This window comes from Schistocerca serialis, chromosome 6 (assembly GCF_023864345.2).
Source record: "Schistocerca serialis cubense isolate TAMUIC-IGC-003099 chromosome 6, iqSchSeri2.2, whole genome shotgun sequence".
Taxonomy (NCBI): Eukaryota; Metazoa; Arthropoda; class Insecta; order Orthoptera; family Acrididae; genus Schistocerca; species Schistocerca serialis.
The window spans coordinates 109,084,694-109,097,450 of NC_064643.1; the positions used below are offsets into that span (position 1 = coordinate 109,084,694).

General features: G+C 39.3%; 1 protein-coding gene across 1 annotated transcript in view; it reads left to right on the forward strand.

Annotated features, from left to right (window-relative positions):
• Window positions 1–12,214, forward strand: part of LOC126484670 (uncharacterized) — a 119,010-nt gene extending 106,796 nt beyond the window's left edge. The window contains exon 6 of the mRNA XM_050108263.1: window positions 10,611–12,214. Coding sequence (XP_049964220.1) covers window positions 10,611–10,744 — 134 coding nt within the window. The 3' untranslated portion in view covers window positions 10,745–12,214. The remainder of the gene's footprint in view (window positions 1–10,610) is intronic.
• The last annotated feature ends 543 nt before the right edge of the window (window positions 12,215–12,757 follow it).

Sequence of the window (12,757 nt, forward strand, 5' to 3'; positions counted from 1 at the left end):
TTACATCATAAGAAAAAAAAATTTAATAATGTTACTATGGCCATCATTTGAGTAGTCGGACTGTTTAATATTATAACATTGTGTATAATATTGTATAGATATATAAAGATAAGGTACTGGTGCATCATAAGAAAAACAATTTAATAATATTGCTATGTCCAATATCAACCTGTTCTGGTAAAAATTAGTTATGTAATTATGTATATCATAAGGCAAAAATTGACATGTCTCCTGTACAGCATGATCAGATGATCTACAAATGTATGTTATGAGACAAATAAAATACAAGTACCTATCATCTTGTTCCATCTTCTACTGAGCGTTTTCCATACGTTCCATTCTTCACAAATTCTGCGGAGAACATCCTCATTCTTAATCTTATGTGTTCTCCACATAATCCTTGTTTCTTATCTTAGTCCACCTAATTTTCAATGTCCTCCTACAGCACCTCATCCCAAAACACTCAGATTCTCTTATATCCAGTTTTCCCACAGTCCCTGATTCACTACCACACAATGCTGTGCTCAAAACATACATTCTAAGAAATTCCTTTCTCAAATTAACGGTTATGTATGATACTAATAGACTTGTTTTGTCCATGGATGCCATATTTGCCTATCCTGCGCTACTTTTTATATCCTCTATACTTCACCCACCATGTGTTATTTTGCATCTGAGGTAATGGAATTCCTTACATTCACTGATTTCATGTTCACCAGTTTGATGTTAAGTTCATCACTAAGCTCATTTCTGTTACTCCTAGCTACTTTTGTCTTTCTTCAGTTTACTCTCAGTCCATATTCTGCAGTCATTATATGGTTCATGCCATTAACAGGTCCTGTAATTCTTCTTCACTTTCACTGAGAACAGCAGTCATCATCATCATCATCATCATCGTCATCATCTCAGCCTTTTCCCACGTCATGTCGGGTCAGCATTGCTTTTCTGGATCCTTCTCTCCTGTAAATGCCTATCCAATGCTTCTTCTTTGAGCCATCCTTTCGCCCATAATTCCCCTGCTATCTTGCCTTTCCATCTCAATTGCGGTCTTCCTCTTCTCCTTGGCCCTTCGATTTCTGGGTCTTCAATTCTTCTCCCCAAGTAGTACTCCACTCTTCTCTGCACGTGTCCATACCATCTTAGCCTACTTTCTTGGATCTTCTTCCCTGTGGGCCCCACTTTCACTGTTCCCCTGATGTACTCTTTCCTTAGTCTATCTTTTTGTGTCACCCCACTCATCCACCTTAACATTATCATTTCTGCCACTTCCATATTTTTCTCTTGGGGTTTTGTAATTGGCCAAGTTTCTGCCCTATACAGCATCACAGGCCTTGCCACAGACTTGTAAAGCTTTCCTTTTATTCTGCAGCTAACCTTCTTATCACACAGTACTCCGCTCAGTTTCCTCCAGTTCATCCATCCACTATTTATCCTGTGCTGTATTTCGGCCTCCAGTCCTCCATCACTTTGCATATAAGAGCCTAGTATTTTAATTTCTTGACCAGCATCAGTTGTTCTCCTTGCAGGTTAATATATAGATCTTTGGCATCCTTTGTACCCATATACTCTGTTTTCATCCTGCTAATTCTCATTCCCCTTTCCTCTAGAGCTTTCCTCCACTGTTCAAGCTTGTCTTGAAGTGCCTCCTGGGTGGGTTCACAGATTACAACATCTTCAGCAAACATCATGGTGCCTCTTTTTTCACATCTTTGACTAGTAGATCCATGACAAGGTCAAAGAGATATGGGCTGAGAGCAGATCCCTGATGTAGACCTACTCTCACTGGAAATGCCTTTGTTGCACCTGCACTGCTCCTGACTTGTGTCATTGCACCTTCCTACGTGTCTTCTATCACACTGATATAGTTTTTGGGCAGGCGTTTACTTCTCAGACATCTCCATATCACTTGCCTCGGCACTCTGTCATTTGTCTTCTCAAGATCGATAAAGGCCATGTGCAGTTCGGTTTGTACTTCTCTGTGCCTCTCCATCAGTTGCCTTAGTGTAAATATTGCGTCAGTTGTTCCTCTTCCCGGCAAAAATGCAAACTGTTCTTCATATACTCCAGTTTCTAGATGCAACCTCTTCTCCATTATCCTTTCCCAGATCTTCATTGTGTGGGACGTCTGTTTCATCCCTCTATAATTGCCACAGTTTTGGATATCCACTTTCCCCTTGTATATGGGAACCAATATACTGTTTCTCCATGCATGCGACATTCTTTCTCCTTTCCAGATCTTCTGCATGAGATCCCAGAGAATATCAGTTCCCTATTCTCCCAGACTTTTCCATGCTGGGATTTGGTCTGCCCCTAGAGCCTTCCCATTTTTCATTTTCTTCTGCTGAGAACAGCAGTATCATCAGCAAATCTTATCATTGACATGTTTTCATCCTGATTTCTAATCACTCTTTAACTTTTCTGTATTTCCATCATCGCTACTTCATTGTATAGAATAAAAAATAGCAGTGAAAGACTGCATTCCTGTCTCACACCCTTCTTAGTCTGAGCACTTACATTCTTGGTCTTCCATTCTTATTGTACTCAATAGATTCATGTGCATATTGCATATTATCCGTCTTCCACCATAGCATACCCCTGTTTTTCTCAGGATTTTGAACATCTTGCACCATTTTACATTGTCAAATGCTTTTTCTGTGTTGACAAATCCTATGAACATATCTTGATATTTTTTAAGTCTTGCTTCCATTATCAAATGCACTGTCAGAACTGCCTCTCTCTTGCAAAATCCAAAAGCCAAACTTGATTGTGATCTAACAGGTCCTCTGTTTTTCCCATTGTTCTGTATATTGTTCTTGCCAGCAGCTTGAATGCATGAGATGTTGGGCTGACTGGGCAACAGTTCTCACACTTATCTGCCCTTGCTGCTTTCAGGATTGTGTGGATGTTCTTTTACCAAATGTCTGGTGGTGTATTTCCAGTCTCATAGATTCTGGATACCAACTTGAGCAGTCATTATATTGCTGTTTGCCCCAATAATTTTAAAAGTTCTGAAAGTATGTTATCTATTCCTTGTGCCTTATTTGTTTGCAGCTCTTCCAAAGCTCTACTAAGCTCTGACTCTAATACTGGACTCAATATGTCTCTCCTTTCGACTCTCATTTCTTCTTCTGTCATGGCACCAGACAACCCCTCTCCTTTGTTGAGGCCTTTAGTATATTCTTTCCACATATCTACTCTCCTCTGCATTTAACAGTGGAATTCCCATTGCATTCTTAAATGTTGCTGCCTTGCTTGTAACTTCATCAAACATTATTCCAACTTTTCTCTATGGTCCTCCCAAGATTACTTTTTCTATTTGTTTACTTTTATGTGCAGCCATTTCTCTTTTCCTTTTCTGCACTTCATATTTATCTCATTCCTAAGTGACACATTGCTGTATTCCTGGCTTCCCATGAACATTTTTGTATTTCCTTCTTTCATTGATCAATTGAAGTATTTTTTCTGCTACCTGAGGATTCTTGGCCATTACATTTGTTGTGTGTATGTTTGTGTGTCCAACATTTGTCATTGCCCTTTTTACATATGTCAATTTTTCTTCAACTGATCTGCCTACTATGGTATTTACCACAAAATCTGCAACCATAGATAGTTTCAAATGCATCTTATTAACTGTATTTAACATCTCATTAACATCAAGGTCTCTTTAAATATACTTACTTACTTTAGTGGCCCATGTCTTTCGTAATTGATTGTTCCAAATGATTCTCATAACCTTCAGTGTAATCTTCATCATTACTAAATTGTGATCATAGTGTACATCTGCCCATGGGCGTGCTTTACAATCCAATATCTGATTGCAAAATCTTTGTTTGACAATGATGTAATCCAGCTGGAATCTCCCTTTATCTCCAGGACTTTTCCAACTACACCTCCTCCTCTTGTGAGTTTTGAACAACATATTCACAATTACTAACTGCCATTTGTTGCAGAACTCAATATCTACTGTTGCTCTCCCACTCGTTCTACCAAGTATATAATCTCCCATTACTCAACTTCTATAACTTCTTTTACTACTGCATTCCAGTATCCTTTGATTGTTAGTTTATCATCTCCCTTTACATACTGAATTGTCTGTTCAGTATTGTCATGTGTTTTCTCTGCCTCGTCATCTTCTGATTGTAACATTGCGTGTATACCACAGCTATAACTCTTGGTGTTGGTTTGCTGTCATTTCTGATGACAAGAAACCTATCACAGAAATGCCCACAGTGACTCACTCTCTGTCCTACTTTCCTGTTTATAACAAATCCTACTTCCGTCTGCTGTCACTGATATTACTCTACACTATGCGATCAAGAGTATCCGGACACCCCAAAAAACATATGTTTATCATATTAGATGCATTGTGCTGCCACCTACTGTCAGGTACTCCATATCAGCGATCTCAGTAGTCATTAGACATCGTGAGAGAGCAGAATGGGGCACTCCTCGGAACTCATGGACATTGAACGTGGTCAGGTGATTAGGTGTCACTTGTGTCATATATCTGTACGTGAGATTTCCACATTCCTAAACATCCCTAGGTCCACTGTTTCCAATCTGATAGTGAAGTGGAAACATGAAGGGACACGTACAGCACAAAAGTGTACAGGCCGACATCATCTGTTGACTGACAGAGACCGCAGAAAGTTGAAGAGGCTCGTAACGTGTAATAGGCAGACATCTATCCAGACCATCACACAGGAATTCCAGACTGCATCAGGATCCACTGTAGGTGCCAGGCTTCACTGACTGTCATTGATACCTTTCCTCAGTGCAGCACTCTGTGAAGAATGGGCTGCCTTTCCCCAAGAAACCTTCCAGCAACAGTTAGGTGGGAGATGAGAAAAAACAGGAAATGACCTGGGGGGATCTCTGCAGACATCATGAGACTCTGGCATAAAATGGGGGTGATACGCGATTACAAGAACTCAGCAAGAGAGTTCTCACAGCCTCTGTCACCTCAATTCTCCAACTTCCTACCTACACGTGGTGCCCCTGTTAAGCCGAGCAACTCAGCGGAAGGTTGGGTAACCAACCCCAGCGGGAAACTGAGTCGGTGAGCAGATAGGAGTTGGAGGACAGTGGAAGGCAACGGGAAACCACCACTGAACTATCCCAAGAAAACCCCATGGCTTCGCTCAGCTCAAAATGTTCCGGAGTTTCAAGTTCCTCGATCGGATCTCCGGGGGGGAACCAGGTTGAGAGGAGCTTCACGAAGAGTAAGATGGTGCAAAGAGAAGCACTGCATAGGAACATGGAATGTAAGATCCATGTATCAAGGAAAACTAGACATAGTGAAAAGAGAAATGGAGAAAATTAACATCGACATATTGGGAATAAGTGAAATGAGGTGGACTGGCATGGGAGAATTTGCTTCGGATGGCCATATGGTGTATTATTCTGGGCACGATAACAACAGAAGTAATGGAGTAGCCTTCATAGTTACTGATAAAGTGAGAAAAGCTGTGATGGGATGCAAATATAAAAATGATAGAATGATGTCCATCAGACTTCAAGGTCAGCCCCCCAACATCACAGTAATTCAAGTTTATGCACCAACAACCGATGCTGAAAAGGAAATTATTGACCAGTTCTATGGAGATTTACAAGAATTACTACTGTCAACACCAAAAAAGGATATCGTCTTCATAGTTGGAGATTGGAATGCAAAAGTGGGAAATGAAGCTGTAGAAGGTATAACAGGGAAACATGGTCTTGGTACAACAAATGAAGCTGGACAGAGTCTCCTAGAATTCTGCCAAGAAAATTCATTGATAATTACTAATGCACTATTTCAACTACCAAAACGACGCCTATATACCTGGACTTCGCCAGATGGCCAACACCGGAACCAAATTGATTACATACTTTGTAATCAGAGGTGGAAGAGCACGGTTCAGTCAGCTACAACAAGACCTGGGGCTGACTGCGGATCAGATCATGAGCTCCTGATTGCAAAATTTCGGCTGAAACTTCAGAATGTAGCAAAAAGTATCCCAACTTGCAGATACGACCTTAACTCTATACCCTCCGACTATGCTGTAGAGGTACAAAACAGATTTAATGTATTACAGCTGGAGGACAAAAGCTCACAAGAGATGTGGACAGAAGTAGCTAATACTGTCAAGGAGGCCGCAGAGAAACACATTCCCAAGGAAAGGAACAGTAAAAAGGCTAGATGGCTATCAGTTGAGGCACTTCAAGTTGCAGAAGAACGAAGGAAAGCAAAAATCAAGGGAGATAGATCAGCTATGTTTGAATTAAATAAAGATTTTCAGAAATTAGCTAGAAGAGATAAAAATATATTCTTTAATGAACAGTGCAAGGAAGTTGAAGATAGTAACGTAATGGGGAAGACAAGAGATCTTTATAAGAAAATTAAAGGAAAATTCCAGGCAAAAATTGGAATGATAAAAGATAGAAACGGGAAAGATCTGAGTGAAGCAGAGGATGTTAAGGAAAGATGGGCAGAATATGTAGAAGACCAATACAAGAAAGAACTGCATCATGACAGGGCTCCTACTGCTGATGTTAATGTTAATTTAGAACTAGAGCCAGATATTTTGGAGAGCGAAATCCAGTGGGCCCTTGAAAATATGGCTGATAACAAAACTAGTGGACATGATGAAATACCAGCAGAATTGTTTAAAGTCACTGGAAAGGATGCAGTGAAAGTGCTGCACTCAATATGTCAAAAAATATGGATCATGCAGCAGTGGCCAGAAGAATGGAAAAGATCAGTATTCATCCCCATTCCAAAGAAGAAAAGTTCTAAAGAATGCTCAGATTACCGAACAATCGCACTTATTTCACATGCTAGCAAAGTTATGTTGAATATCTTACAAAATAGACTTCGCCAATATCTAGATCAAGAGCTACCAGAAGAACAAGCTGGATTTAGGAAAGGAAGAGGAACTAGAGATCAAATTGCTAACATTCGGTGGATTATGGAAAAAGCGAGAGAATTCCAGAAAGATGTGTTCCTCTGCTTTATTGACTACGCCAAAGCCTTTGACTGCGTCGATCACAACAAATTATGGAACGTACTGAAAAACATGGGGGTACCAGATCACCTCATTCATCTGATATGGAGTTTATACCTTGACCAAGAAGCCACGGTGAGAACTATGTATGGAACAACGAAATGGATAAAGATTCAGAAAGGGGTCCGACAAGGCTGCATACTGTCACCGTACTTATTCAATCTGTATGCAGAACATGTCATGAGGAATGCGAGGCTAGATGAAGGAGAAACAGGAATTAAAATAGCTGGAATAAATGTAAACAACCTCAGGTACGCGGATGATACGATCCTGTTGGCAGAAAGTGAAGAAGAATTGAGAACACTCTTACTGAAGGTGAAAGACGAAAGTGAAAAGGCCGGTCTTATGCTGAATGTGAAGAAAACGAAAATTATGGCAACTACACCTACCAATTCGTGGGATATAGCAGGAGAAACCATGGAGGTAGTGACCACATTCAGTTATCTCGGTTCCCAGATCTCTGCTGACGGCGACTGCAGCCATGAAATCCGGAGACGCCTGTTGCTCGGTAGACAGGCGATGTCAAACCTTGACAAGGTTATAAGGTCCAGAGATATAACACTAGCAACAAAGATCCGTATTGTGAGGGCTATGGTCTTTCCAGTTGTGATGTATGGATGTGAGACCTGGACCATTAGAAAGGCTGAACGGCGAAGAACTGACTCCTTCGAATTGTGGTGTTGGAGGAAACTTCTTAGAGTTCCATGGACTGCAAAGAGAACCAACAGATCAATATTGGAGCAAATTAAACCAGATTTCTCCCTGGAAGGTCTAATGTTAAAACAAAAGCTGACCTACTTTGGACACACAATGCGAAGGCATGCCTCGCTGGAAAAAACATTAATGCTGGGGAAGATTGAAGGAACTAGAAGAAGAGGACATCAGAGGATGAGATGGATCGATGGCATCACAGAAGCAATGTGTACCAACCTGGAAGGTCTACGGGAGAAAGTGCAAGACAGGAAAAAGTGGCGTGATTTGGTTCATGGGGTCACGAAGAGTCAGAACCGACTAAACGAATAGAGAGAGAGAGAGAGAGAGAACGTGAATTTCACGGTCAAGCAGCTGCTCATAAGCCACATATCACGCCAGTAAAGATAAACTACACCTCACTTGGTGTAAGGAACATAAACATTGGATGATTGAACAGTGGAAAAACATTGTATGGAGTGACGAATCACGGTACACTATGTGGCAATCAAATGGTAGGGTGTGGATATGGCGAATGCCCGCTGAAGGTCATCTGATAGCTTGCATAGTGCCAATAATAAAATTCAGAGGTGGTGGTGTTACGGTGTGGTCATGTTTTTCATGGAGGGCGCTTGCACCCCTTGTTGTTTTGTGTGGCACTATCACAGCACAGGCCTATATTTATGTTTTAAGCACCTTCTTGCTTTCCACTGTTGAAGAGCAATTCAAGGATGGTGATTGCATCTGTCAACATGATCAAGCACCTGTTCATAATGTACGGCCTGTGATGGAGTGATTACACAACAATAACATGCCTGTAATGGACTGGCTTGCACAGAGTCCTGACCCTGAATCCTATAAAACACTTTCGGGATGTTTTGGAACGCCAATTTCGTGCCAGGCCTCACTGACCAACATCGATACCTTTCCTCAGTGCCACACCCTGTGAAGAATGGGCTGCCTTTCCCCAAGAAACCTTCCAGCAACTGATTGATTGTATGCCTACAAGAGTGGAAGCTGTCATCAAGGCAAGGGTGGGCCAACACCATATTGAATTCCACCAATACCGATGGAGGGCACCATAAACTTTTAAGTCATTTTCATCCAGGTGCCCAGATACTTTTGATCACGTGGTATATATGTGTCTGATCTGGGATCCTCATCGTCTTTCCATTTCACTTCACTGAACCCTACCGAGTATCCTCGATACTCTAATAACAGATCAGTGCACTTCAGTGCCTCAGTGTGTGTGATAATGGATTTGTGGATTGTCTCGTCTTCACTCTCTTCCTCTACCAAACCACTTTGTTCACTACATCCACATCACTTAGCTGCTCAAATCCCAGTCAATAGACACTGGTATTTAACCATTCATTGATGTTACATCATCTGCATCTTCATAACCAGAAAGTAGTATCCTAACTGAAAATATTCATTCAAATTGTAACATAATCCTTCAGGTTTCATTGGTATTTCTTCAAAAATCACTGAACTTTACTCCTTAGTGTAAACCTGCACCCCTTGTCAATCTGAAGTAAATACTGCTGTTTGACATTGGACATAGTAAATACCATAGTCATGAATCTGGGGGAAAATATATTATCCATTCTTAATCTGTGCACAGCTCCCTTTCGCTGTGGCCAGAACATGATCATCATTGAAACTTCCCTCTTCCCTTGTTTTGTGTAGCTGCTGCCTCCTTCTGTCACCCACCCTTTCCTAACCCTTGCCTACACTCTAGCATCCAATGTCTCCTCACCCACTCTATCCAGCACAAACCCTCCCTCCACTTGAGTTCCTGTGCCAGTACAATGTAGTCAGCCAGAACAATGTAGCAATCCAAATATGTGTGTTTGCGTGCGTGCGTGCATGTGTATGTAGATTCATGCAAAAACTAGGTAAGTTCTAAGTCATGTTTGTGTGCCTTTCAATGACTCAGTGTCCCTACTAACAATTGAATTCCTTCAGGTCTTGTTATTAGCATATTTAACAAAAATATAGTTCAGTTTACTTTTACCAGAACATAGGAGCTGTATAAATAACAGAAACACAAGAAAGATTGTAGTACCACATAAATTAATTTGCTCTTACAGAAAGTTTGGCCTGTTAGCTGTTATCTCCTTCATTTAAAAAAATACACAGCTTTGTCATTGTAAATGATCAATAAAGAAAAAAATTGGTTAAACTACTGTCACTCATTTTCCAAAGAATTGCTGGATTTTTGCATTAACAGCTGTTATATCTCAGTAAAATTATACTATATGAAGAGGAGATGAAATAGTAAAAAATGTTTAAAATAAATCTGATGTTCAGTAGTTGTACTCACCACGTTTTGAATGATAAAGAGTTAAGTATCTGTTTGCCACATCAAAACATGGTAGATGAATGTCCTCCTGCTATATATTTATAGACCTATTCTCTTGCCATAAATCATGGTAAAAAAACAATAAGTAAAAATTTAAAAAATTCAAAACAATATGCCCAGCAAAAGCTCTAAACTGACGTATTTGCTCTTGTTCTTGTTCATTAGTCCCCTACAAAAGGTAGCACATGGGAAGTTTTGGACACAATAAACTGAAAAATATGCATCTTTCACCTGTCTGTGAAGCAAAAAAAGAAAATTATCATGATTTCACTTTAGGACGTTCAACATAAAGATCATCATTATTCATACATCGACAGTTGGCCCTAAATGCCTTTTTTTTCCATCCAAATACCATTTTTCAGTATGTGTGTGTGTGTGTGTGTGTGTAAGGGGGAGAGGGGGATGGAGCCTACTATGTGATATAATTTTCTATTACAATTTTCACATTTTTTAATGTGAAACAAAATTTAAATTACTAACAGATAATGAAACTTTCTCATATGTTGCAGCAAGGGCACCTTGCTACATTGATCGAGATGATATGTGTCTGAGTCATTACTGTCCTGGTGGTTTCGAGTGCTACCTGTACCAACCACATGTATCAGTGGCACCATATCCAGATTGTCGACCAGTTAAAAACTAAAGAAAGTTTGATAGAATGTTGATCTGCAGTGAGTTTCTTGAATGTGTTTCAACAATGATATCAGATAATTCACTTTTAAAAAGTGATTCAAATTCAATAAACATTACTCATATCATAAGATGTCATTTTTAAATAAATCACTTCTCGTGCAATCAATTGACTGTAACAACAGTTAGTGCCATTAAGAAGGTAAAAAATGGAAAATATTGAACAGATACTAAACATGTACAATCTACCTCCAAGGAATATAAGCAGAAAAATAGTGATTAATGCTTAAGTGGTAAATAGTACTTTTGCTTATCCTGTGTGGATGAAGAACCTGTGAGAACGAAACCCTATGATATAATAAATGTTATTTTCGCATTTAAATGTCTACTTAATACTAAAACTAAACATGTAATAGAACAGATGTGTTGATGAAATGCTTGTGCTTGAGGAATAGTCATAAAGTTTTAATTATCACATAAAAGAGTTATGCAATTAATTTTAAACACTGGAAACTCCAGGTAGGAATATCAGCAATGTAGGAAAATATAAATTGCTACCTACTGTACAGAAGACTCATCAAGTAGCAGACAGGCACATTTAAAATACACTTACATATAGCTTTCAGCAACTATCTTCATCAGCAAAAGAGAGACACATGCCATTCACACACACAGCAAGCACACCTCACGCACATACAACTGCCACCTCCAGCATCTTCGGCCCGAGATGCTGGAGTTGGTGGTTGTATGTGCACAAATTGTGCTTGCTTGTGTGTCAGTGGTGTGTGTCTCTCTTTTACTGATGAAGGCAGTGGTCGAAAGCTATATATAAGTGTTCTTTAATTGTACTGTCTACAACTTGATGTGTCTTCTTTACTGTAAGTAGCTATCTGTCTTTTCCTACATTGTGTGTAATTATTTTTAAGTTTTTTTTGGTAGCTGCATATCTGCAGTTCTGGCTCACAATGAAAGTCCTGCACCATAGTTCAACTGTGTAACGCTCAAGGAGCCATAATAATGTGAAGCAGCACGCTGATAAAGAGGAGCTGCCCTGGCTCCCACGCATCTCTTCCTGATTTGTTTGTACATCTGTCTCACAAAGATGAACAATTTATTGATGAAAGTGAAAGTGATTGAGGTGAAGAGAAATGAGATCATAGTATTTCATTCATTATGTCACTATTTAATGTAATATTCAGCACCAGAAAGACAATACACAAGGACAATGTCAGTAAAGGAAGGAAGGAAGGGAGACAAGGATTTAACACCATTTCAACAATGAAATCAATAGAGATGTAACATGAGATTCAATTAGGAAAGAAAATTGTCCAAGTCCTGTTCCAGGAAAACATCTTGGCATTTGCCCAAAACAGTTTAGAAAAATGTTGGAAAATTTATTTACTTATTTTTATTTATTTATTTATTTACATTTTCTTTGCGTGGAGCCATCATAATGATGGCTTTTGCAAACGTCAGACTTAATACTATGGTTATATTTATACTTATAAAATACACTATATTCTGTAGCTGTTGCTTCTTATATCGATTTTTTACATTTATCACATTACAATTGATATGCTAATGCTTCATGTTACAATCACTATCTTAAAATTCATTGAAAGAATATAAACATTTTGTATTAGAAAAGATTTTAGTTTTGTTTTAAAAACATTTCCTGTGTACGTTCTTAGAGAGTTTGGAAGCTTGTTATACCAAATCAAACCACTGATATATGGACTTCTATCAGTCATTTTTAACGTTGTTCTGTTACGGAAATAGTTACACTTTGTTCTAGTGTTGTGATCGTGTACATCACTGCCCTTGATAGCTTCTGTTACTTGACTTATAAAAAAATACAACTATTTTGAAGATGTACGGAGAATATATTGTCAGATATTTGTGCTGCACAAACACTTCACGACATGTTCAATTCAATTGTGTGTGAAATCTTATGGGACTTAACTGCTAAGGTCATCAGTCCCTAAGCTTACACACTACTTAACCTAAATTATGCTAAGGACAAACA